Source organism: Rana temporaria, chromosome 1 (assembly GCF_905171775.1).
Source record: "Rana temporaria chromosome 1, aRanTem1.1, whole genome shotgun sequence".
NCBI classification, from domain to species: domain Eukaryota; kingdom Metazoa; phylum Chordata; class Amphibia; order Anura; family Ranidae; genus Rana; species Rana temporaria.
Window position 1 is genome coordinate 478,778,271 of NC_053489.1, and position 27,987 is coordinate 478,806,257.

General features: G+C 44.0%; 1 protein-coding gene across 1 annotated transcript in view; it reads right to left on the reverse strand.

Annotated features, from left to right (window-relative positions):
- Positions 1 to 27,987, reverse strand: part of ARHGEF38 (Rho guanine nucleotide exchange factor 38) — a 139,469-nt gene that overhangs the window by 7,070 nt on the left and 104,412 nt on the right. The window contains exons 9-11 of the mRNA XM_040329693.1: positions 24,115 to 24,237; positions 13,830 to 14,150; positions 4,799 to 4,939 (exon numbers count right to left, since the gene is read on the reverse strand). Of these exons, the coding sequence (XP_040185627.1) occupies positions 4,799 to 4,939; positions 13,830 to 14,150; positions 24,115 to 24,237 (585 nt within the window). The remainder of the gene's footprint in view (positions 1 to 4,798; positions 4,940 to 13,829; positions 14,151 to 24,114; positions 24,238 to 27,987) is intronic.

The following is a 27,987-nucleotide window of genomic DNA, read 5'->3' on the forward strand; positions in this document are numbered from 1 at the left end:
CATGTGGGATCCCTCTAGAACAGTGGTTCTCAACCTGGGGTCAGGACACCCTCGGGGGTCGAATGATGATTTACCAGAGTTCACCGAATCCTGGGCTGTTCCTGAAGCCTGCACCACTCTCCCAGCCTTTTTGCAGCCGCCCAGCAGGGCTGTCCCTGGAGCCTGTGGCCACTCAGCTGGGCTGTTCCTGGAGCCCGTGGCGGCCCACTTAGCCTCTTTGCAGCCGCACATTCAGTTCAAGGCATGGCTGGGGGGCAGAGACTAGAGGTTAGCTGACTGGTGAGGAATGAAGTGGGAGGGGCTGGAGGAGACCCTATTTCCTGATTTTGGCATAGGTGTCGCTGCTACGAGACACCACAAAGTCGGAGACACAGTGAATCCAGAGACACAGTGAGTTACAATACCTGTGATTATAGTTGCCTTTAAAAGTCCCCACTACAGTTCTCAGAACAGCAGATGACCTTGATCAAGAGCACCTAAGTTGGCTGATCAGAACTCCCCCCAGCATTGCCACTCATCCCAACTCCCCACCAGCACTGCCACTCATCCCATTCCCCCTACCCCCCCCCCCCCACACCAAGAAGTAAGAGGAGGAATAAAAATAGAGACTACATGGAGCACAGAGAAATAGAGGGGGAGGAAAAAAGAAAAACGGAGATAAAGAATAATAGAAAGATCAAGAAAGATGGCTAGAGAGAGGGATGGGGGGGGAAAAAAACAAGAAATTAGGATAGAGAAAAAAGGGAAAGAAAGGAGAACAAAGCGAAAGAGTGGTACATCCCAAAATGTACCATAAGGGGTTTTAATACTGTGTGAGTGGATGGGGAAAAAAATTCAAAGCAATCTCTAAATACTGCCCTTAACAAGTGGGCTACCCCCTGTGTTTACAATGCAGCAGGACATCCACACGGCACAGGCACCGGGTCTGAGTGCAAACAACCTTGTACATTACAGAGCCTGATTGGATTGGGAGATAACTGCATAGTAGAGCCTAGATAGTGTATAATGGGTACTAGAGTGACAAGAGAACTGTAGATTGTTGGGAACATGGGCGTAGCATCAGGGGTCGCAATGGTAACCTTGCCCATGCTCCCGGGGGCCCATATGGCCTCCCTGTTACTTGAGTTTACATCTACTTGGCAGGGTTGCCAACGTTTTAGACATTAAGAAAGCTGCTGGGCAGCTGGCTACACAAGAATGCCCCGCCTGCCTCCATTCCTGTCCACTTCACACAACAAGAGACGGTAAGCTCCTGCTCCCATCCTCAGACTGCACTCATCCTCACACAGGACATGCAGGAAAGCTGATCTTACCTGCACTGCACACAGCTGAGATTGGATTCTTGTACAGACAACCTGCACAGTGTGTAGCTGACTGTTGCAGTTCTGAGCTATGAAATCCTCAGATCAGAAAGGCTGCAGAGCTGCAACAGCCAGGTACATACTGTGCATATTGAGGCTGTGTTTGTAAAGGAATCCAACCTCAGCTGTATGCAGTGTGGGGAGGCGCAGCACTGCTGAAAGCCCTGCCAAAAACCCATTGTCTACCCTGCTCATCCCATTCTTTGCCCCTACTGCCCCCTGTCCCATGCCCTGCTACCCCATCCTTTACCCTGCTGATTTCATCCTCTGCCCTTCAGACCCCATCTTCTGCCCTTCAGACCCCATCTTCTGCCCTTCAGACCCCTGTTCTATGCCTTGTTATCCCATTGTCAGGAACAGATTATTCTGCATCTACTTCCTAGTTTCCAACTGTCCCTGATTTCGAGGGACTGTCCCTGATTTGGAGCAATGACCCTCTGTCCCTCTTTCCTCTCATTTGTCCCCCATTTTGGTCTGATCTATATAGATGTATATAAAATGCACTTTTTAGCTATCAAAAAGTGTTTTCCAGTGCTAAATGGCTGCATTTGTAAATTCCAAAAGCCAATATAAAGGAATAGTAGTGGTAAGAAAAAGCACTTGTGGGTTTAACCAATCTTGTTTTTTTTTACAATTCTCCATTAAGGCAAGGGGTGTGTCTTATGCCTGTATACTTTTGCTGATAGGTGTCCCTCAAAAAGTTGGGAGGTATGCTACTTCTCTGTTGCCAAATCTCTGCCTGAACTTTGACCATTCTTTGCTTGATGTCTCTGATGTATCTGATCTCCTGTGTATAACCTGGCCTGTCTGACTCTGCACCAGTTTCCTCAGCTTCCTACAGCCTCCACGTACCTGCATCTGCAGAACCCTGGCACCTGGAACAGACCTGCAGCCACAGCACACCTGCATCAACAACGTGCCTGCATCTGCAGCAAACCAGCACCTGCTAATACTGCTGCCATCTGTTTCTCCTACCTACCTGCTAACGGAGAACATCGCACCCCTACCTCACCATGCTCCTGCGGCTGCTGTTGCAACCTCAGTGGTCCTTGAACCTGGGCTGTACGAGAGGCCTTCCTCTGCTCGTCAGGCAGGTGACACTCATCCTTTGCCCTGCTGATCCCATTCTCTGCCCCACTGACCCTTGTTCTCTGCTCTGCTGACCCCTGTCCTAAATTCCGCTGACCCCATCCAATGCCCCACTGACCGGTCCAAGATGTAGGAATGTAAACACTGGGAGTATTTTGGCCAAGTTTATTGGGTGACCGAAAAGGTCTAAAGGTCTGCCATTTGCATTAAACAACATTTTTACAAATAGTGCAGTGAACTGTGTTTTAAACCAAGGCCCCTTGTTCGCAGCTTATTTAAAAGGCGAACGTAGCCTTTAAGATGTAAGTGATGCTGTCTTTAAGGCATATTTTAACCCTAAGGCCGGGTACACACGGGCAAACATGTACGATGAAACCGGTCCGTCGGACCGTTTTCACCGTACATGTCTGCCCGGGGATTTCTGCACGATGGCTGTACTAACCATTGTATAGAAGTCCGCGCGTAAACAATACGCGGGGCGTGTCCGCGGCGATGACGCGGCGACGTGGGCGGGCCTGCCTTTTAAATGCTTCCACGCATGCGTCGAAGTCATTCGACGCATGCGAGGGACGGCGGGCGCTCGGACATGTACGGTAGGTCTGTACAGACGACCATACATGTCCGAGCGGGCAGGATTCCAGCGGACGGTTTTAAAACAAGTCCAGGAATATTTGCCCGCTGGGAAAAGGCCCGGCGGGCAAATGTTTGCTGGAATTCTGCCCGCTCGCGCCTACACACGACCGAACATGTATGCTGAAACTGGTCCGCGGACCAGTTTCAGCATACATGTTTGGTCGTGTGTATGGGGCCTTATAGTAAAAGTAAGAACCCTGGGGCAGATCCACAAAGAAGTTATGCTGGCGTATCTATTGATACGCCGCGTAACTTCTAGTTTGCTCCGGCGTATCTCGACGTTCACGTCGTAAGCATTGGCTTGTTGCGGGTTAATTTCGAGCATGCACACTGGGATACCCCCACAGACGGCACATGCACAGTTAAAATAAAAAGTCATTTACGTCGGGTCAAGACGTATTTACATAAAACACGCCCCCATCACATCCATTTGAAGCGCACTTACGCCACCAAAGTTACACTACGCCGCCGTAACTTACGGCGCAAATTCTTTCAGGATACCAAAAATACGCTGTAAGTTACGGCGGCGTAGTGTATCAGAGATAAGCTACGCCGGACGGAAAGATGTGCCAGGGTACGTGGATCTGGCCCCCTCTCTCTATCTGATTAGCGCTGCCTATACCCCATTCTTCTTCACAAAATCTCCTGGCATTAAGAATGTTACATGCTGTCCAGTTTTGTCAGTGTTAGAATAAAATACATAAATTAGGTATAAATCTGGTCATACAACGAAAGCTAAACATAGTTGAATATAATGAACAGAGTTACAATAGGTAAGTTCCTAGAAAGCAGTGGTGTGGCCTTCAAAATGTTCAAAAGGCTGCACAGTGGCATCTGTTCCTAAACATAGATAGCACAATCATGGTATTACTTAATAAATAACCTTCTCCTATTATGAGGATTTTAATCACTAAGACCTTTTTTACCTCACAAGCTCCTCACTATACAAAACCCAAAGCAAATGCCTTTATATTGCCTTGCATATTAACACAAATTACAAAAATCCTTTATTTAATTATTTAGTTTCACTATTATTTAGTTTCGCTATTGTGGATACATGCCCTATTCCCCTGTGCCCTGTGATTTTTCTTACTCAGACGTGTAAAATCACAGCTGCAGTTTAATAATTCAGGATTTTTTCTAGGCACATGTTGGCCAGATTGAATAGTAAATAATGTCCATTAATCTTACCATTTCTCATGCAAAAATGTGTTCACTAAAAAACTAAATGATATACAGATATACGTTTTCTTATTTGAAATAACTGATGTTTAAATGAATACTACAGATGTTCTTAATACTCAATAACACCAAATATTTTTTTTTTTCTTTAGAGATTTATTCATGTTTTGTTGGTTTGTGATGATGCGGGTATGCTGTGTAGTACCTACACATAGCCTGAAGATGTCACTATTGCTGTAGTTGAATATTGACAGATGCAGAGCTTTATGTGTAGCAATGTCATGCAGTAGCTTATAACAACCACTTGTAAATCACATTTCTGATTAGAAAAAAAAAAAAAAAAAAAACATAGAAGAATGCTTTTTATTTGCCACAATGGGTTCCCAAAAATAATTAATCAGTATTATTATACAAAGCCCTTAATGTATAGCGATTGGCAGTTGAGGGAGGGCGACCAACTTCCACACTTGGTTAATGGTTTTCATATGGAAGCTTACAACTGCTAGCCAAAAAAAAACAAAAAAACATCTTACCAGGGGAGATAAAGTCTTCTTTCTCTCAAAGCTCAGTTTCCTCTCAATAAAGGTGCCATTGTTGTTTTCCTTCATAAAATTAAAGTTCTGTAGCTCATCCATGATTCGTTGTTGAACTTCCATCACATTTGCAGAGATGATCTGTCAGAAAATAACAATTATCAAAATGATGTAAGGCCATTTACACACTAATTTCCCATCTGTCTCTCTTTTCCGACTCAAATTTCTCACACCATTTCAGCTGTCAAGTCCCACAACTGTCCTTCTTAGGAGTTATACAGTTGAAATCTGTATAATTAATGAATGAGATAGCTATAAATGTGTGTAGCGCCTGTGTACTTATCAGTACAGGTGCTATACAAAATTTAGTGGGGAATGAGAGAGTTACTTGCTCTCATTCGTTGATTTGTTAAATTTGTCTGTCGCCAATCCTGGATTGTCCTGTGGGTCAGTCTGTGTGTCCAGAGATACAGTTTCTTCTCTGGACGGCAGATGGCGCCAGAGGGGTCCAGGCGGAGCCACTTCTTCCCAGCAGCCAATGAGAGGAGTTGGACCTCGCTGTGCATGGTGGGGAGGGGTATTTCTGTGGCGGAGGCCGTGGTTTCAGGGTTCTTCGCGGGTTCCAGGTGCGGCACCCACCTTTAGGGTGTGCGCACATCGCGGGCCCCGGCGTTATGGCCTACCAAGCCGGGATGCACGTGCTACGCGGAGTTTCTGACTCTGGGCTCCTAAGGCCCGGAGCAACTGATGCTACAAAGGGGCCCCAGTGACTTACTGCGGCCCCCTATGGACGGGCCGCCACTGAATAACAGAAATTCAGCAAACAGGCCCTGCGGGAAGGCAGCCCGACCGGGAGCACTCACGAATTGTAACAGCAAAGCGGCAATAGAGTGGTAGACCAGAGGTGCCGGCAGCCTCTGTCTCGAGGAGCGGAATGAGGCCTGGCCAGTATTCACCCAAACGGAAAGCCTTTCAGGAAGGATGGAGCATCCCTGCACTTTACCTACTTCTCTGGAACCTTTCCCTGACATCAACCACTGTCCCTGATAGATGGGAGACCTGTCACTACTCTAGCCACCTGCAAAATGCACACCAAACCTGGGAGCCAGAATCTTAAACAGACTCTGCCTGACTCAAGATGGGCGCCAAAGTTACATGGGGTGCCAGCATCCAATTGGATAGCTTCCTCCCTGTGACTGAGGAAACCATTGGGGAACTAGGTTCCTCTCAACTTTCTCCTCCAACTGCATTGCTGCTGTAGACGAACACTGCCTGCATTGGAGAAAATAGACTTCACCTGCCAAAACATAGCTCAATGATCATTCTTAAAACACAATTAGTTGAATGAAATCCTATTAGTGTATGGCCAGCTTAATCTCAACAATTGGTAAGCAGAGACAGAGAAGTTCCACCAAGCCACTGAATGCTCTCTCTAGTAGCTAGTCTACAAATCTCTATATTCAGAGATGAGAATAAGTACAAATGTGAAAGGTACATCAAAACTGAATCAACATATACAACTCACTAAAAATACACTCTATTTTCCTTTTACGTCAGAATGGATACAATAGCTTTTCTTCTCAATGAAATGAGAATCTTGCCCTGGTTATGAATGACTTTCACTTCCCACAGCCACCAGCTCTTTACAATACCAACTCATATATTACATACCATTTTACATGGGCTAATGGTGGCCATACACATAAATTATCATTTTTTTTTCTCTGATTGATCTATTCCAATAGGAATAATCGTTTTAAAGTTGACAACCTATTTGATCAATATGCCACACACAGGAAGAAGGATTTCGGTAGATAGTTAAGATATAATCGTAACTTACAATCACAAGCTATTGATTGCACCTCTGTTCCCACAATGAATCTGATTGATCGAAATACGCATTTATGAACAAAGTATCACAGTGCTGCCATTCATTGCAAAACAATCGATAATATTTCGTACTTGCTAGTTGACTCAGTTTGATCAAATGCAATTTATTAAGTTAATGTGTTTGTCACCCCAACATTTCATATTCCTGATATGTGCCTGCTGTTCCATGTACTTGTGTGGAAAAGTATCCTTTTCTCTTTGTATGAGTTTCCGTTGTGTGAAATCCCTGGTGTTCCTGCCAGTCCCCCTGCTTTACTATGAAAAACTGACCACACCAGACAGGAGAACTCAGCTCTAGCTATGATCAGACTTGTCCTGATATTCCCCCCCCCGCCCTTCTGCACAGTCTTTCACTGGGAAGATCCGTGTCCAGTTGCTTCCCCTCCCCCAGCTCTTATGCAGCTGAGAACAGAGGGAATGTGATCACTTATAAAAAAAATAAAAGATAATGGGGTAGATTCACGTACCTTTAGGCGGGCATAGCGTATCTCCTATACGCTACGCCGCCGTAACTTTGAGAGGCGAGTATGGTATTTTCAAAGATTTTGCCACGGAAGTTACGGTGGCTTAGCGTATTAGGGCCGGCGTAAGCCTGCCTAATTCAAATGTTGAAGCTGTGGGCGTGTTTTATGTATATTAACTGTGACCCCACGTAAATGAAGTTTCGATCAAACGGCGCATGCGCCGTCCATGGACGTATCTCAGTGCGCATGGTCCAAATGACGTCGGCTAATCGTCATGCTTTCGACGTGAACATAAATTACGGCCAGCCCCATTCACGGACGAGTTACGCAAACGACGTTAAATTTGAAATATTCGACGCGGTTCCGACGTCCATACTTAACATTGGCTGCGCCATGTTTTTGGTGGTTTATCTTTACGCCTGAAAACCCCTTACGTAAACGCTGTATCTTTACTGCGACGGCCGGGCGTACGTTCATGAATAGGCGTATGTAGCTAATTTACATATTCTAGGCGTAAATCAGCGTACACGCCCCTAGCGGCCAGCTTAAATATGCAGTTAAGATACGACGGCGTAGGAGACTTACGCCGGCCGTATCTTAGCAACATTTAAGCGTATCTCAGTTTGAGCATACGCTTAAAGTTGTGACGGCGCGGATTCGGACTTACGACGGCGTATCTACTGATACGCCCGTCGTAAGTCTTTGTGAATCTACCCCAATGTTTTTTTATATCTATACACAATTGTTTTGCCTTTCATCTCTAAATTGAATAGGTGATCGTTTACAATCACTTTAAGTCTAAACAGAATTGAAGTTATGGCTATTTGATGGATTGTGAACGTGATCATTTTCATCAAAACTTACATGGATTGGATAATAAAATTGAAGCGTGTGTGGCCACTATAAGGCTGGATTCATACCTATGCAGTTTTAGTGCTCTTTGCATTTTTCAGATTTGCACTACAGTCCATGTAACATGGTTTCCTATGGAACCCGTTCTGTAGTGCAAATCTGCAAAAAGCACTAAAAATGCATAGGTGTGAATCCAGCCTAATACTGGTGTTTAGCAACTGCTCAGGGAAAGGAGAAGCCAAGGGATGTTTAATTCTTGCAGCCCTTTAACCTTATAACCTCAAAGAAAACCCTTGCCATCAATGACTTATAATGCATGGCCTATGCCCTCTTTCTTGTACTGCTTTGCGCCTTTGCTATAGGAAAAAAAATTCTAGACTCTATTTTATTCTTATTACTAATACAAAATTTTGACTGTAATTCAAATGGCATGTTATATGTTGCACAAACATAGATTCCGAAGAAATATTCCTTGAAGAAGCTCTAGCCTGTCTGGCAAAACTGATTTTTTTGTTCCTGGGATGATGATCTGCTATGAATAAATGTCAGGTAAAGTAAAAGGATTCACGCTACACAGGCAGAAGATATATGAGCGAGGTGATTGGCTGTGGCTGTGCGGATACCAAGCTGTTTGGAATTCAGCTCAGCTCTATGGGGATTGAGCAGGATATAAACCGGAAGCTGATAAGCTTGAGGCAACACAGATAAGCTGCTTCTTTTTGTGGCTTATCAGTATACTAAGACCCATGTGACTGCTGATACTTCTTGCATCCTATTGTTTAACTCCCTTGCTAATACAAAGCCTCAGAAGGCATTGTTGTGCTAATTATCACTCAATGTCCAGGTTCACTGGGAGACAGAGAGTTAATCCGGGACTAGAGCCAAACAGATGTGAACATACAGAAAGGTGTGCGAGATGGAGAGGAGAAAGGCATGCTGGCTTACTATATGGGCTCTATTATCTCTCCAGATACTGTATTTATCCGATCGGTTTTAATGTGAAAATCCAAAAAGCCAGCATGCACGAAATCTATTGCGTTTAATACATATGAAGCATAGTGGAATAAGGGCAAAACAAATCTGACCTGTTCAGTGAATGCTATCACAAAATAAAATCTTAAATAAAAGGTGTATAGTGTTATCAAAAACAAGCTAATACATAAATATTGTCCACCTGTGTAGTTTTTTTTTACAATTCAAGGTTTTAAATTCTAACACAGTTTCCATATTTTTAACTTTTTCTTGATAATATTTCATATATAGATCTGTTTCCACTAGAGGGAGCCCCTCTGTTAGAGTTTGCAGTGCAACCTGTCCCCGCCCCCTCATGAAAGAATGAAAGCTGCCTGAAGTTCCTGTAAATGATAAGCATTCTAAGAATTGTGTGTTTTTTTCCAGACTGCGTTCAACATTAAACAAAGAAACACTCCCCCAGCTTTTCGTAAAACCCAGTTGTTTGAAATCAGATTTCTGGGGTCAGAAGTACAATTGAATCAAGTATAATCACCGTGCTGGGAACCTAGCCTAGGGGCTTGTGTAAATGGGCGTTGCCTCCTTGTGTTTGACGTGCATTTGGAACACAGGCCAGCAGGTTTAACTTAATGCAGCATTTCCTATTGAGATACATTTGCGTTCATGGCAAAGCAAGCCAAGCACAACCTATTGCTGCGATTTGTGTTCAAACAAATGCATTCTAGTAGAGCTGCATTCAAATGCATAAGCTAGCATTTCACAGCAATGATCATGTACACAATGTCTAATATTGGCCACAGATGACGCGTTTTTCCTTCCTGCAACCACGCATTGCGCCGTACGTTTTTTTGTAACTTTATGACGCTCAGTCCGTTATTTACATGGGGTCACGCCTCATTAGCATGGCTCACGCCCACTTCCACCTATGCTGGCTTACGCTGAGGAAACCCAGCGTATCTTTAACAGCGACTGGGGGCGAGTGCTTTGTGAATACTGTGCTTGCATCTGTGCGCTGCGCCGGCGTAGCGTATATTAGATACGCTACGCCCGCATAAATATGCGCCAATGTATGTGAATCCGGGCCATTGTGTTCTTCCGGTGGGGAGGGTGGTTGGGGAGAACACAATAATTAATCACATGCAAGAATCTGACACACTGGTTGTACCCAAGTCAATTGATTGGCCAGCTTGGGTACAATCAGCCTGCCAATACATGGTTCCAATCTCCTCAAACCTTCTATGTCTCACTTAAGTGTATCCTGAGGTTTCTAAGTACACATGTCCAGTCTCCCTTAAACTGGCCACACGCACATACATTTTTTTTGTTCATCCAGCAGACAAAACCCCCCAAAAAACGAACAGAGTTCTCCAATCACACTATGCAGTGCAGATGGATAAATCTCTCTTTGGCTATTGTGTTTTGACAGCTGGTCCTGCCGACTGTAAAAATGCCCAAACAGTGGCTGCATCCAATAAGCTGTATCCACTGTTCATGCCAATTTTAAGCTCAGCTCCTTCTTTTTCACAATCAAAAGGATGTTTTTCGACAGGGCCACCCACAGATTGAATTTTGGCTGGTCCATGCCCTAGAATAACCACAAATATGACAACTAGGCTTGACCAAGCATCATGTCCGTTTCGATGGATAGAGTAGAGGGAAGGGGATGAGAGGCTAAAGTATTAAAGTCGTGCAAAAGTTCAACTACTACTACTACTTCTTTGATGCGATTTGATGCAACTTTTTCGGGAATGCCTGGGTAATCTTCCTGTAATGTCGTATCCAAATCACATCAATATAGATGAGGATTCAACTTGGAGATGACTTTCATTAAAATCTATGGGCACAAGTCGGATAGAAGTCGCCTTGAAGTAGTACAGGAACCTTTTCTAAAGTCGGAGCAACTTCAGTATTGCTAATTAAGACAGCTCTCATTGACTAACATTGGATTTCACATGTCATGCGCCTTGGGGTCTCACAAGTTGAATCCCAAGTCGCAGCAGTGTGAACCAAGGTCAGCAGTATAACATTGACAAAAATATTTATTCTTCTCAAGTCTATCCAAAACATAAAAAAAGAAGCTCTGGATTGAGTTGAACTTTACTATTTTTGTTGTTGAGGGAAATCTTAGGTTTACATTAGGGGTAAGCCTAATGCCGCGTACACACGATCATTTTTCAGCATAAAAAAAAACGACATTTTTAAAAACGTCATTTAAAATGACTGTGTGTGGGCTTCACATCGTTTTTCGGCTTCTGAAAAACTTTTATTTTTTTTTCAAACATGCTGCAATTTTTAACGTTGTTTTTAAAAATGTTGTTTTTAGGGTTGTAAAAAATTATCGCGTGTGGGCTAAAACGACATTTTAAACCCGCACATGCTCAGAAGCAAGTTAGGAGACCGGAGCGCTCGTTCTGGTAAAACTACCGTTCATAATGGAGTAAGCACATTCATCACGCTGTAACAGACAGAAAAGCGTGAATCGTCTTTTACTAACACGGAATCAGCTAAAGCAGCCCAAAGGCGAATAGAACTTCCCCTTTAGAGTGCCGTCGTACGTGCTGTACGTCACTGCGCTTTGTTCGTCATTTTTTAAAAACGATGGTGTGTGGGCAACGTCGTTTTTATTGATGAAGTTGAAAAAACATTGTTTTTTGGACATGCTTGAAGTTTTTCTTCATGCCGAAAAATGATCGTGTGTAAGCGGCATAAAGTTGGCCATACTTAGATTTCCATTCTAATATTAATTTGGAAATTCGGTACAATTGTTCGTCAGACTTTTCTTCCTTGCCATCACTGAGTCATTAGACCTGCTATTTGAATGTAATGTAAGACGTATTAAACATTCTTCATTACAATCAGTACCATTTTTTCCACTAGAAAACCACATTCACAGTTAGTATTCAGCTAGTTTGAACATTTTTTTTCCCATCCTACGTCTTTTTTTGTCACAATTAGCAAAAACAAAAGTAGATTTGACTCCATTAACCATTGGAGAATCAAATTAATGCTGCAAACATTAAATTTGCGATATATACTTTTACTGATGTATGGTCAGCCTAATAGCCAGTACACAAGATAAGAAAATTGTTGACAATTTATGTTACTAGGAACGATTGGTCAATTATCTGCTTTTGACAGCGGTTTCCGACTGTTCAGACTAAAAAAAAACAAAGGTGCAAGCTAGAATTTTTTTTATAGTGAGTTAAGACAGTAACCATTTTTCGTTTGTGTACAGTAATCGTACAGGGATGATTGAATGTATTTGGTGGACACGGCTAAAAGGGTCATATATCACCTCATTTGCTACTACGCTAGCCTACGTTGTTTTTGTACAAGTTAATATAATTTTCGGTTACATCATCATACGCACCTTCGTTGAAAATTGGATCCCTCGTCCAATTTTCTCATAGTGTGTACTAGACTTTAGGGTCTGTGTCAACAGGTGTATGAATACATAAGTGGTCCATATAGTGAACTTGGTGTTGAGTTATTCACTTTAGGGTCATGACAGAGGACAAGGGGGCACTCTTTACGTCTAGAGGAAAAGAGATTCAATCTCCAAATACGGAAAGGTTTCTTCACAGTAAGAGTGAAAGAGTGAAAATGTGGAAAAGACTCCCTCAAGAGCTGGTTCTGACCAGCTCTGTAGATTGCTTTAAAAAAGGTCTGGATTCTTTCCTAAATGTACATAGTATTAGTGGCAGCTGGTGGTAATTTGTTTTGGGGGGGCGGCAAAGAGTGACGCCACCCCCCCCATCCGGTCGGGCCTTTCCCTGCTCTCCACGGTCATCACTGTGGTGGCTACCCCTTCCTCTGCTCTCTGCGGCCATCATGGCGGCGGCTCCCCCCCCCCCCATTGGAATTCATGCATCTGGCATCCTGCATAGGGGCCGGACGCATGGATAGGGGGGGCCCGGGTGAACACTGGTATAACTGGATACTATCATTTATAGATAAAATTGATCCAGGGAATATCCGATTGCCTCTGGGGGTATCAGGAAGCTGGAGCAAATTGGACCATGCTTTGCAGTTTTTAGTTGTTTTTTTTTACTTCCTCTGGATCAACTGTCGGTTAGGGATTTTTTTTTAGGATCCCCCTCTCCTTTTATTGGTTGAACTACTTTTGACATCAATTTGAGATACTTCTGAGATCATTTAGAATTAATTTCTGGTGCATTTGTCCTGCCTTAGCTGCTTTTGCATTTCCATCACCACAACAGGTGCAGGATGTCAGAATACAATAGCCATCCATTCTCATTGGTTAGCGTGGAGAGGGGAATCTATGGAAATCTTTATGAATATGGGCAGCTTTAGGGTCATTAACAATTAAATTCTGAAAATCCAACACTAAAGCCGGCCATAGATGGATTGAAATTCGGCCAGTTCAGTAGGGTTTCCCTTGATTGACTTGGGTTTAACCAGCCTGTTGGATTGTTCTAATTGTGTTTACTGCCTGTGGCTATAGCCACTCTAGCAATAATCATTGTGTTCTGCTGGCTGGGAAGGCTCTTCGTCCCCATCCCCCCATCCCCGCCGGCAGAATACATTAGTGCTGTGGGAGGCATTTCCCCATCAACACTCATTATGTCGATGGGGGAATCCTTCCACCACGGGTAAAAACAGAGAAAGGGGATTCATCTATGGCTTGCCTAAGAATTGTCACCAGGTTCTCTGTGTGAAAACCACGCATTGCCAAAGCATGTATGCAAGTGCTAAGTTTGACTTTCTAAGTCTGACTTTCTAAAATGACGAGAAGTGAAATATGATTGGTTACTTTGAGTTCCACTAAATTGTTGCTGTTTGCACTGCCTTATTTGATAAGTGCCTACATTAAAAAAAAAATAATAACTTACCGTGAATGTTTCAGCAGCATGTGAGCAAGATTCTTTGGCAGCAAACACGAGTTCTTTCATCAGGGCTATGAAGAAGTAGAAGCAGTTGAATAGAATGCTACGTGCAGCCTTGTTAAATACTTGCAGCTCCTCCAGTAGCTGTGCGTTAAGTGCCTCATAGTCCTTCCTTGCCAGGTCCAACTGAGAGTCTGTCGGCTTCTGAAGGCAACTGTGATAGTCCAGAAGTTTATCATAGCGTTTTTGAATGAGCTTTTGAGGTGTGGAAAACATGGACTGCAGAGTACTCAGTGGGGTACAGACTAGGTGATCCAGTTTGCAGACCTGGGAAACAAATAAAGGTTCAATTTAAAGCAGGCATGTACAGTCTGAATATTGATGGAACTGTTAATACCCTAAATAGGACAGTTATTGTAGGGAGATTCATTACGAAGCATTGACCACAGACAAATCAAAGAGAAATGCTTGCCTAAACCCCCAAAGCTATGTAGCAGATACCTACTCTAGGGTTCTTTCAGACAGGCAGTTAGCTTATCGCCCTCTGAAAAGCGATCTGTTGTGGATTGTGTTTCAGAGGGTGGTATAGCAGTGGCTGATGGGTGTTCAGAAGATGCTACTGCCATCTCTTGATGCCTGTTTTTTTGTCTTTTAGGCATTTTTTTTATATTGCCTTACAGCAATATTGCATTGAAGGACTGCACCACAACTGCGAGACAAGCATTTGGCTCATGGTTGCAGTGAGGTCCTATTGAACTCAATGGGCAAGTTTGACAAGTGCTGTGCAGCCAGTGTGCCTGTTTTTACTGTCTCCTGATTAACCATGTGAAAGAACGTATAAGAGAAAGCTGTTTGTTTCACTGGGGTTGACTAACCAAAGCAGGAGAGTACAAAATCTAGTGCAGCTCTGCATAGAAACCAATCAGCTTCCATTTTTTTTGTTATAGCTTCATTGAACAAGCCAAAGTTAGAAGCTGATTGGCTACCATGCACAGTGGCACCAGATTTTTGCACTCTCCAGTTTCAGGAAATCAACCCCACTATGTCCATTGCAGACTGATTGTGAATGGAAGGATCTGCTTCATTATAATCACCTGGTTCATTTTCAGTGACCTAATAAGGAAAGTTGTAGTGTCTGCATCTCTCAGCCAGGGTTCCATGGAATCCTATGGTTTCTGAAGAGTTTGCTAGAGAATCCTTGAAGAGTGGCAAGTTGCCTTCCCATCTAATGCTACTCTGCCAAGGTCTCTCACCACTTGGCAGAGGTAGTAGCGTGACACCAATGTATTCATTACATGGCCAGAGGTCCGGGGCCACTGGTGGCTCCCAGCGCTTTTAAGCTGAATGGTGTAATTTTAACCACTGACCAACAAAATGGTCTAATAGACTAATCCTAATAACGGTTCCCTGGGACCAAAAATGTATTTCAAGGGTTCCTCTGGGGTGAAAAGGTTGATAAAAGCTGAAATACCCCCCTCCCACTCCTCATGAAGTTTCTCAACAAAACTAAAATCCTTGTTACAAGGAATGCCTACATTTTGACTTGTATCTTAGTGCAGATGTCCGAAGAAAGCCAGTGAGCCAATCACACAAGCAGGAAACAACATTCCTAGGGGCATTCCGTATACCAACTGTGTACAGAATACCTACATGGTGCCATATTGCAGACATTTACAGTGGCTGCAAATTGAAATGTAAAGGTAATTTTTAATAACATTTAGTTGTGAAATATTATTACAATTTTTGTTGCTATATATATTTTTTTTAAATTGGAGTTACCCTTTAAATTTCTGTTTGTGTAACAGAGATTTTCCTCTCCTTCCTTTGTGATCACGGAGACTAGAAGTAAGCTAAGTTTTTCCAACAGGGTCATAAAACATGTTTAAAAAATAAGGAAAGATGAGAACCCTGTCAGATTTTTATTGCTGTCTGAAGCTTCTCATTTGCAGTTTCCAACAGTGACGCAGACAAATAATGAAAAACCTAAGAGAGGTTATAACCCTTCCCTGCTCTAAACTAAAACGTTTTTTTTTTTCACTGGGGTTAAACTTTAATGCTCTTTTTCCATATTTATCGTATTATTATTTTTAATATTATATTATTACACATTATTCTTTTGAATGCATATATAGTACAAGGGTCATGCTCTTTTTGTGGCAAACAGTGAATCTTGTTTAGAGAAACTAAAACTATTTTTAAAAGCTCTTCCTTTAAAAGTTTTTCCTGCAAAGCCAGAGATTAATACATGTCTAGCTGTCCACACCACCAAACTTCTCTGCATTTTAGATCTAGGCTAGCAGGATTATCTTTAGCATCTGGCACACTGTAGTATTGAATGCCTGGTCCCCCTCTGCGCACTGTGGTTCCCTCCGCAATCCCCTGCACCCACATCAATACTGTGTCCTGTAGGGCAGGGGTCATCAACCCCCGGGCCGCGGCCCACTACCGGGCCGTGGCCTTACTACAGACGGGCCGCGGGCAGCCGGCATGACAGAGACAGGCGGCTGGGATATAAGCACCGGGTGGAAGAGATAAGGTGAGCGAACGGGCAGGCAAGCAGTGATGACAACATCTCTCTCAGCCCCCCGCATTGCTGCACTTCCGCCCTTTCAGCCGCCCTTTCAGCCTCAATGTCGGAGGTGCGCGGGGATCAGATCACCGCTCTTCTGCCTTCACTTGGCACCCACCACATGGACTAGTGCTGCCACCAATGCAGTGGCAATTTGCATCTGGTGGCAGGTGACGTGGCAAGTGACATTTCCGCATCTGGTGACAGGCATTGTGGCAGGTAACGTGGCAAGTGACATTCCGCATCTGGTGGCAGGCAACATGGCAGGTGACGTGGCAAGTGACATTCCGCATCTGGTGACAGGCAACGTGGCAAGTGACACGCTCAGGGCTTCCATGGATTCTGCATTATGGTGAGTTGAACTATTTCATTTATTACTACAATGTAATAATAGAAATAATGCGCTGACAAATTGCCCGCGAAAAATCGTTTACCCCCCCGCGTGCAAACCCCAACCCCCGCCCCGGGCCTTGGCACAATTTTCGTCCATGCAGCCGGTCCCCGGTGTCAAAAAGGTTGGGGACCACTGCTGTAGGGGGCTAGCAGATGGGACCACAGAGTGTAGTGGGGGATGCAGGCATCTAACACTCCCAGATGTGTCAAATTTAGAAGACCTTTTAGAATATACAGCTCTTCTATGCAGTGGAGTTTGTTGTCACAGTCAGCTGGATGAATAGCTTTCTTTACAGGGAGAATTTCTTTTTAACTAAAACAGCAAGAGATCAAAACTTTAGGATCAAAACTTTTCTCATCAAAAAAGTACAGTATATGGCAAATGTATGCATTATTACTGCAGATTTTCATCACCACTGAATTCTTCGTAGCGCTTGGTTTTTTGAACATTGGATATTTCAGGCTGCCATTGCTGACTTCTCTATCTGAAAATGCTATTTGCTGAGCTTGATCTTCTGGTGTCAATACAGTAAAACCTTCGATTGCAAGCATAATTTGTTCCAGAAACAACCAAAGCACTTGTATATCAAAGCAAATTTCCTCATAAGAAATAATGTAAACTCATATGATTTGATCCACAAGCATTTATACCTTCATTGAATTTAATCATATTTCTACACTTATGCCGCGTACATACGATCGGTCAAACCGATGAGAACGGTCTGATGGACTGTTTTCATCAGACCAAAACGATCGTGTGTGGGCCCCATCGGTTATTTATCCATAGGTTAAAAAAAAGCCAACTTGCTTTAAATTTAACTGATGGATACCTAACCGATGGAAAAAAAATACGATCGTCTGTGGGCACGTCCATCGGTTAAAAATCCACGCATGCTCAGAATCAAGTCGACGCATGCTTGGAAGCATTGAACTTCGTTTTTTTCAGCACATCGTTGTGTTTTACGTCACCGCGTCATGACACAATCGTTTTTTTAACCGATGGTGTGTACTCACGACTGACCATCAGTCAGCTTCATCGGTTAACCGATGAAAACGGTCCATCAGACCGTTTTCATCGGACCAATCGTGTGTACAGGGAGGGCTTTAGAGGCACACACAAAAAACAGTGCCCTCTAAGTGTAGAAGGATCTCAGTTTTGATGTAAAAAAAAAAGTAGAATGACACTCACAATGTTAAAAACAATATCCCGCGTTAAGGAGTCTGATGCTCATTTGTGGTGGTTCCCAGTGCTTCCTGGAGAACTCGCAGACACTTTGAGGCACTTCTAGCTGGGTCCGGCGTTCTGAGCACCTGGAAGTGACGTCAACAGTTCCCCAGTGTTTCCGAGTTTCCCAGGAAGAGATAGTAGCCACCAGCGCCCCCGGACCTCTGGCCATGTACTTAAAGTGGAGGTTCACCCTAAAAACTAATTTTTAACATTAGACTAAGCATAGTAAGGGCATTTACTTTCGGCAGGTCTTTTTTTTTTTTTCTCCGTACATACCTTTATGTTCTGATTTGGTCCAGGGCTTCCGGGTTCTGATGATTTCGGGACTGGGCGTTCCTATCCCTGCCTCAGGGTTCCGATGACTGCGGGATTGGGCGTTCCTATCCTTCGGTTCGATGATTGACGGCTTGTGAAACAGGTGACCTGTTGCACAACGCGCGTCACCAGATTTCACCAGAAATAGCCAAGCTGCGAGTCGGCACTATAAGGCGCCTGTGCCCGCCGTGTAGAGCTGACTGCACAGGCGCCGTATAGTGCCGACTCGCAGCTCGGCTATTTCCTGACATCTGGTGACGCGCGTTGTGCGACAGGTCACCTGTTTCACAAGCCGTCAATCATCGAATCGAAGGATAGGAACCCAGTCCCACAGTCATCGGAACCCGAAAGCCCTGGACAAAAACAGAATATAAAGGTATGTACGGAGAAAAAAAAAAATACCTGCCGAAAGTAAATGCCCTTACTATGCTGGCACTGCTAGATTTAATGTTAACATTTTTTTTTTTGGGTGAACCCCCGCTTTAATATTCCTTTTAAAAGCACTTGTGTATACAGTACATGGCCATTGTGAATGGAAGGATCTGCTTCGTTATAATCATCTGATTCATTTTCAGTGACCTAATAAGGAAAGTTGCAGTGTCTGCATCTCTTTAGAAGTAATTAACTCAGCCATTCTCAACCAGGGTTCCATGGAACCCTATGGTTTCCGAAGAGGTTGCTAGGGAATCCTTGAAGAGTGGCAGATTGCCCTCCCATCTAATGCTACTGGCATATTTCAAGGTCTCTCACCACTTGGCAGAGCTAGTAGCATGACACCAATGTATACATTACGTGGCCAGAGGTCATTACGTGGCCAGAGGTGGCTCCCAGCGCTTCCTGGAGAACTTGGAGACACTGGGGAACTGTTGACGTCACTTCCAGGTGCTCCGAACACACATTACACCCACCCGACTCAGCTGGAAGTGTCTCAGGCCCCGTACACACGTCCGAGGAACTCGACGTGCCAAACACATCGAGTTCCTCGTCGAGTTCAGTGTTGAAGCCGCCGAGGATCTCGGCGGGCCAACTTTCCTCATTGAACAACGAGGAAATAGAGAACATGTTATCTATTTGGCCCGACGAGGAACTCGTCGGCTTCCTCGCTGAAAAGTGTACACACGACCGAGTTTCTCGGCAGAATCCAGCTCCGATCGAGTTTCTGGCTGAATTCTGCCGAGAAACTCGGTCGTGTGTATGGGGCCTCAGAGTGTCTCTGAGTTCTCCAGGAAGCACTGGGAGCCACCATCAGACTCCTTAATGCGGGATTTTTAACATTGTGAGTGTAATTCCACTTTTTTTTTACAACTTTTTTTCCTTCTACTGCTCGTATTGCAAGACCACGCTTGTAAATCAAGTTAGATTAAAAAAAATAAAAATGTTGCTCCTCTTGCAAAACGCACGTATACTGGTTACTCACAAACCAAAGTTTTACTGTACTTCGCAAATCACAGACCCAAGTCATGTCTAGAGATAAGAAATTCTAACCTATCTTTTTCACTTTTGGTTGTTCAGGTCAGTAAGTACTGAGGCCAGAAATAGTCAGGCAACTAGCATTTTCAAATAGAAGTAGTCTCTGGCAGCCCCCATATTTCTCCGATGACAGGTACAATTTAATCTTGTACACTCTGTACGCTACTCATTTTTCACACCCTGAGTGAACATAAATTCAGCCCTAAACACATTTCCGAAATTACCGTTGCTGCTCTTGCTTGGTTACACAGCAATCAAAGGCAGATTTAAACGGTCACTTGCACCTGTCATATGATTCCATTCAAGCTGACATGATTAGAGCTTTGGGAAGGCAAACCGTGTCATAATTGCCTTATCCTATAAATATGAAAACATTTCTGCAGAATATGGAATAGAGTGTTGTGCTGCTGTAATCTTATAGTAACACGTTCATTAAACTAGATATGCATGCAAATCTATCTGCGGATAGGTCAGTCTTAATCACCTTCATTCTGAATTTCAGGTTGATGTTCTTTTGGAATTTTTTTTATAATTACACTCATTAATTCAGACACCTATCTAGAAATCCATCCAATCCTTTAATTAATTTAGCTTTATGATTTAAAGCCTTATGTTTAAGAAGTAAAGACTTTAATGAAATGTTAGCGCTGGTGAATATATTAAAGCCTATATTTTAATTTTGGATAGAGTGGGGAAGAGTTGACACTGATACAGGAAATGGGAGGTGCCATTGTCACTAGGACAGGAAGTCCTAGACAGCAATAAAAATGTTACTCTATTAAAAACATGTTTTTATTTTGTCTGTGCCCTTATTGTAGGGTGACCAGACATCCCCAGTTTCAGGGGACAGTCCCCTGATTGAGGACACTGTCCCCGGACCAAGTCTGTCCCTGGTTTTGTCCCCAGATTGGATTTAATAGGGGGCAGGGGCAATTTCAAAGACAGTCAGTGGAGAATTAAAATAAAAAAAATTGAATTACCCCCCCCCCCCCGCTCCGCCGTGCCTACTAACATAGGGGGTTGTATTTTTCCCATTATCTGTGCCCCTTTCTGATGATCATGTGCTGGTCGGAGTGCAGGGAATATTTCTTCAGTTTCGGGCGCATGCCCATTCAGCTTCGCTCACATGTTCTTCTGCCTTGGCTCAAATCCTGGCCAGCCACCTGCCTATCTCCTTGCCTTCCCTGGCGGAGTGATCTTCCTCCTCTCCCCACCCAGTAGTAGCCGGGGCCCGGAGAGTAAGACTTGAGAGGCTGTGAGGCGGGCAGCGACGGGCAGAGAGTCGCTGATTGTTGCCATTACTAGTAAAGAAAAAATATGTCCCCGGATTTCATTTAAAAAATCTGGTCACCTTACCTTATTGGATAGATTTGCCATTTCTCCTGAGTCCCTGCCCTGACAGGGCTAATCTCCACAAAAGAGATATAAACAGCAGTAAAAACGTAAGAGAAAGCTCTTACCCTTCCTAGCTCTATCCAAATAAAGTAAAACGCTTTGACTGCCATTGTGCTTTAAAGACAGGTAGCTATAAAGCAACCCCCTTACCTCCTAAAGATAATTAGAGGCTCCAGGTGGATCTGTGGGATGGCATATCACCTCATGGCAAAATCCTCGACTTTCTAAGGCAGGGGTGTCAAACTCAATTTCATTGTGGGCCGCATCAGCATTTTGATTGCCCTCAAAGGGGCCGGATGTATCGGTAAGATTAGATGTCCATCGCATTTTTTTTTCTTTGTCTGAATTTCTCACTTCCTGTTCCTCCTCAGTAAGCTGTTCTGGCTGACTAACCCCCAGCCAGAACGGCTCGGATGATGGGGACAATCTTACTGAGGAGAAACAGGAAGTGAGAAATTCAGACGAAGAAAAAAACATTTAGAAGGGAAATCGAAGGAAAAGGTAAGTGAACCAACAATGCACTAGCTTTACAACCCCTTTAACCTCTCCCAGCCAGCGTAATTAGTACAGTGACAGTGCATATTTTTTGTATTTAGTATCATTGTATTAGTGCCACTGGTTCCTGGAAAGTGTCAGTTAGTGTCTAATTGACCGCCGCAATATTGTCCCGCTATAAGTCGCTGATCGCCACCATTACTAGTATATTTTAAAAAATCCAGTATATACTGTATACCATATGTACCATTTTATTTTATCCGGATATGTTTCATAGCGCAACGGTGTTGATAAAATACCACCAAAAGAAAGCTCTATTTGTGGGAAAAAATGACATGTATTTTATTTGGGTACAGTGTCACATGACCGTACAATTTTCAGTTAAAGTAGCACAGTGTCGTATCGGTCGTATCGCAAAAAATGGCCTGGTCATGAAGGGGGGTAAATCCAGCATAGCGTAGTGCTCAATCATTATATCAATCCCTATATCCCAATCAAACAGACTGTGGGGTTCCGGAGCCCTACTCCAGCTTTGTCAGCTCACTTTTTGTTCACCCAGTCCTAAGATTTACCCAGTCCTGCAAGACAGCAAAGCTATCTTGAAACTTGAATTTTCTTTACCAAAGTAAATTAATACAACTAAGTATTTTCTTTGCCCCCATCCTTTCATTGGAAAGTGAAGGAGAAGTAACAGACTGATTGGTTCATCTTTCTGTAACTCTGCTCTCTCCTCATGTCAGCATGTCCCTTCGTGGGCACATAAGCAATGCAGCACTTGTGCTGCTTCTCCCATTTCTAGTTTAAACTCTCTCTGCTGTACAGGGGATTGCAAGAGACTGATATCAATTATAATTCATGTCCTTCCATTAGATACCTTTTAAAATACACCTCATTATTTTCATGAACACAAACCTGCATGAGTTTGTGGTTTTTAATCTACACAGATTTCAGCTTTACATATATTAAAACATCAATTTAAAGCCTTGTGCACACAAAAAAGAAACATTCTGTATGAGCTCCAGAATTCAGTCCCCTCCACTCTTATTGAACAGAATAGATAAGCACACAGCGGGTCACCCGGTGATATCCGCCCCCTTATGTCGTCACCACATAAGGAGCATGATGGGACTGTGGCGTCATAAGTGGCCTATATAAATCGGTGCGCGCTGCGCACCCGGCATCACAGCGGGAGAAAGCGACGTTTCAACATCAAAGAAGAGAAGAGGGAAGAAGATGACAAAAGACCGCCCCCCCCCCCCCCCCCGCTGGTAAAAGAGCTGCAAGAAGACAGCGGAGAAGCCCGGCAGAATGACACCGGAGAAGACGTCAGAAGACCGGGCCCCCCCGCGGGTAAAAGAGCTGCAAGAAGACAGCGGAGAAGCCCGGCAGAATGACACCGGAGAAGACGTCAGAAGACTGGGCCCCCCGCTGGTAAAAGAGCTGCAAGAAGACAGCGGAGAAGCCCGGCAGAAGGAAAAAGGCACCTGAGAGCAGAAGAAGAGACCCCCGAAGTCAGAAGAAGACCCCCGGAGCTGCCTAATAAATGACTTTTAAAACCTGTGTAGTGTGTTTTGTTTTCTTTATTTCCTCCAGGTGAATGGGTAGGGGTACGATGTACCCCATACTCATTCACCTAGGGTGGAGGGGCCGGGATCTGGGGGCTCCCAGATTCCGATAAGCTCCCCACCCACAGACCCCGACAACCAACGGCCAGGGTTGTCGAGAAGAGGCCCTTGTCCCCATCAACATGGGGACACTGTGCTTTGGGGTGGGGGGGCCGCAGGGCTTCCCATGCCCCAAAGCACCTACCCCCCATGTTAAGGACATGGTACGGTGCGGGGGGGGGGGGGCGCTCGCTCGTCCCCACCCCCTTTCCTGACCTACCGGGCTGCGTGCTCGGATAAGGGTCTGGTATGGATTTTGGGGGGACCCCCACGCCGTTTTTTCGGCGTACGAGGTTCCCCTTGAAATCCATACCAGGGCCTGGTATGCTCTTAGAGGGAGAACCCATGCCAGTTTTTTATTTAAAATTTGACGTGGAGTTCCCCCTCAAGATTCATACCATACACAGTGCCTGGTATTGACTGGGATACAAGTCGGATCCCCGTTCAATATCGTGCCGCGGCTAAACGCAACCGCAGCTAATCGCACTTTACAAATACAGCTGACCGCTGTGCCTGGAGTCTTGAATTTCAACAGAAAATAAACATGCTTTTAACTGCGGCAGAACAGCCGTCCGTGTGAAAGGGGCCTAAGCTGAAACAAGTGTGGACTGCGTTTCCTGTACGTGTTTCACTCTGAAGACCCATTCATGTATATTGCTCAACAGGAATGCACCTAATGTGCCAACAATGACATTTTAATTCCGGGATTGCATCTATCACCTCTGTAAAAACACTTTTTTCTCACATTTATGTTAGACTCACCAGCTGCTCATACTGTACTCCCAGACTGCTTTGCAAGTTTAGGTCTTGATGCTTTTCCTGGGATTCATCATGCAGTACGTCCTGTAATTCCACAACGTTAAGGCTAGCCAACGGCAAGGCATCCTATGAGAGAAAAATATTTATAAAATCATTCCCTTCTTAGGAAAGCACAGCTGGTATGCAATTGCAGGCAGAGTCAGGTGGTACCTGACCATTACTTTTTATTTTTATGTTCCAACATGCAAATTTCAACCAGCTTTGGCTGAGAGTCTACTCCTGCATCTTACTATTAGTTCTCAACTATGCAAGCTGGTATGCTGATTTTTTAAACACATTTGCACACTTTACACCTCTGATGAAGTCTTGGTTTTGGGGCGAAACATGTTGGGTTAAGGGTTATTTGTGGTTTTTAACTCTTTTCTTTATTTTTCACTTTATAGAGCACTTAGCTTTTTGGGGCACTGTGGATGTAGTTGCGGGAGAAATAAGGGAGAGATTTATGGCTTGGCAGAGATAGTAGATTAAACGGAGAGTATTGTTAGCAGGGTGGAACAGGTACTGCGGTATATTTGATTTCAAGTTTAGCCAGTGTATAGCTATAGTAACCCTTAGGCCTCGTACACACGACCGAACATGTCTGCTGAAACTGGTCCGCTGACCAGTTTCAGCAGACATGTTCGGTCGTGTGTACGGCCGACCGGACAGGTTTCCAGCGGACATTTGTCCAGCCGATCGTTTTCCGGCGGACAAATGTTTGTTAGCATGCTAAGAAACATGTCCGCTGGAAGTCTGTCCTTCGGACATGTTCGGTCGTCTGTACAGACTCACCGTACATGTCCGATCGGCCGCCATCCCTCGCATGCGTCGAAGTGATTCGACGCATGCGTGGAAGCTTTGAACTTCCAGGGCCGCGCACGTCGCCGCGTCATCGTCGTGGCGACGGCGCGGCCACGTCACCGCGGATCGCGTACGCGCGGATTTCTGTCTGATGGTGTGTACAACCATCAGACAGAAATCTCCGAGGGGACATGTCTGCTGAAAACGGTCCGGCGGACCGTTTTCAGCGGACTGTCCCCTCGTCTGTACGAGGCCTTAGAATCCTTTCACACGGATGGCTGTTTTGCCGCAGTTAAAAGCATGTCAATGTTCTGTGAAATTCAAGGCTCCAGGCACTGCGATAAGCTGCATTTGTACATTGCGATTACATGCATTTACGTGCGGCTACATGCGGCCGCGTTTAGCTACGGTAGTCATTTCCATAAAAAACCTTTTTATTTGTATTTTTTGGTCCCTTGAACCACGCTGCTATCCGCAGTTGACACAAAAGACTGCGATTACCTGCGGTTATGTGCATATAGCTGCGCTAAATCGCACCTGGACGCATTCAATTCTATTTTTTCTATTCGCACCAAACCGCATGTAACGAAATCACAGCTAAACGTTGTGTGTGAACGGGGCCATAGGAAAGCATTGTGTGCTTTTAGCTGCAGTGGAAAACTAGAAAATCCACAGCTAAACGCACCATTCTATCCGTCTGTGTGAAAGGGGCCTTAGGACCAATCCATGCCTGTGGGTAATGGTATGGGGTCAGGATACTAACCTTATCTTATACATATCTCTGCTCATATTTGCTGTGTGTTGGGATATGTTTTTTTCTCCCTATAATGAACGCAATTGTATACAGTGCCTTGAAAAAGTATTCATACCCCTTGAAATTGTGCACATTTTGTCATGTTACAACCAAAAACGTAAATGTATTTTATTGGGATTTTATGTGATAATAATTTTTTCCGTGACTTTCTTATTTCTAATGATTTTATATGATTAGCTTTTTATATCTGTCTAAAAGCTAAGTTTTAGGCCATGGTCGGTTTGGTGTGTAGGTTTAGCGCACCCCTGCTGATGGTTTTCTAATAGGATTTCACACATTAAAACCAATTGAACAGTATAAGTATACATCAGGTTTTTCTTTCTATTTATTTGAATGCAATGAGCTAAAAATATTTATAAAGTCATTTGGTATACAATGGCAGGCAGATCCAGGTGGTACCTGATCAATTCAATGGTGCTCTGGCCAGTAGTGTATTTAGGTTTTGTGCTGTCCAAGCCTGACTAAACTCGTGCACCGCCTAATTTAAATATGACCCACCCCTTCCTGTCAAGGCCACGCCCCTTTCTGTTTAAGACTCACCCTGAAATTTTCAAGTGGGGAGACTAGTTCTGAGGGCCTGCGGGGGGGGGGGGCAATGGATTCCCTTAATTTGCATAGATTTCTCGCACTTCCTGTTTGGCAGGAAGTGAAGAGAAATTTCTGCAATGGGACAGGGATTGTAAAAAATTAACTGACAGGGGCTATAAGCCTTCCTTACTCTAACCAAAATGAAAAAAAAGTGTTGCCTTTAGTTCTACTTTAACTGCTTGCCGCCCAGTCGCCGCAGTTATGCGGCAGCAGGTCGGCTCTGCTGGGCGAGATCACGTAGCTATACATCACCTCGCCGAGCAGCCAATAGGCGCCCCCCGCTCGCCCATGATGCCGATGCGCATGCCCGGTGGTCGCGACTACCGCCGGGCACCCGCGATCGCTCGTTACAGAGCGAGAACGGGGAGCTGTGTGTGTAAACACACAGCTCCCGGTCCTGTCAGGGGGGGGGAAATTACCTATCGTCTGTTCATACAATGTATGAACAGCGATTTGTCATTTCCCCATGTCAGTCCACCCTCCCTTCAGTTAGAACACACCCAGGGAACATGATTAACCCCTTCCTCGCCCCCCTAGTGTTAACCCCTTTACTGCCAGTGGCATTTTTATAGTAATCAAGGCATTTTTATAGCACTGATCGCTGTAAAAATGCCAATGGTCCCAGAAATGTGTCAAAAGTGTCCGAAGTGTCCGCCATAATGTCGGAGTACCGATAAAAATCGCTGATCGCCGCCATTACTAGTAACAAAAAAAATATTAAGAAAAATGCCATAAAACTATTCCCTATTTTGTAAACGTTATAACTTGTGGTCTGGTGTGAATGGGCCCTAATTATGCCCCAGTTATTACTAACAAGAACACTGTAGTATCCAATATATAATATATCCTATTATCACAGTCTGCATGTTTGTTTTTGAATTTGCATGTTTGACTAGGCATTTGGGGAGCTAGTTTGTGTTTTTTTTCTGTGGTTTGCAAAACCTTTGGACACATTTATATTTGTACTTGAACTATACTATAAGAGCTACAAAAAATGATTGCAACTGCAGAAAATTAGTGCATCGCTATATCTATAGAAAACACACTATTTAAAAAAAAAGATATGTTCGTTGCGTAGGTATTTAACAATGCATCTGTAATCTGTAATATAAACCTTTTTATTGCATATACTCTCTTTAATATTTTAAAATAAATAATTACATATGGTGCAGTGTGACTTAAATGTATATTCCAGTAACTTACTGTATACAATTCTATAAGACTACAGGAATTTAGGCTAATTTTTTATTTTATTTGGATAGAGTATGGGAGGGTCATAACCCCTATCCCGTATATTATTTGTCATCAGTGTCCCGTTGGGGAGATTTCATTTCACTTCCTGTCACATACCAAAAACAGAAAGTGAGAGCAAATCTCTGCAAATTAAGGAAATCTCTTTGGAGAAACCCAGGTCAGCATAACTGCTGTCTGGGGACAACTCAAAATTTTGGATTTTTTATACTTTTTTTAAGTGATAATGGTAAACAGGACAAATAGAGAGGGTGAATTTCCCTAACGGGGGTGCAGACAGCAATAATAATTCACAGGAGTTCTAATCTATCTCCACTCCGTGCAAAAATAAAAAATAAAGTTTTACCTTTAGTTGTATTTTAACCGCTTGCCGACCAGCTGCC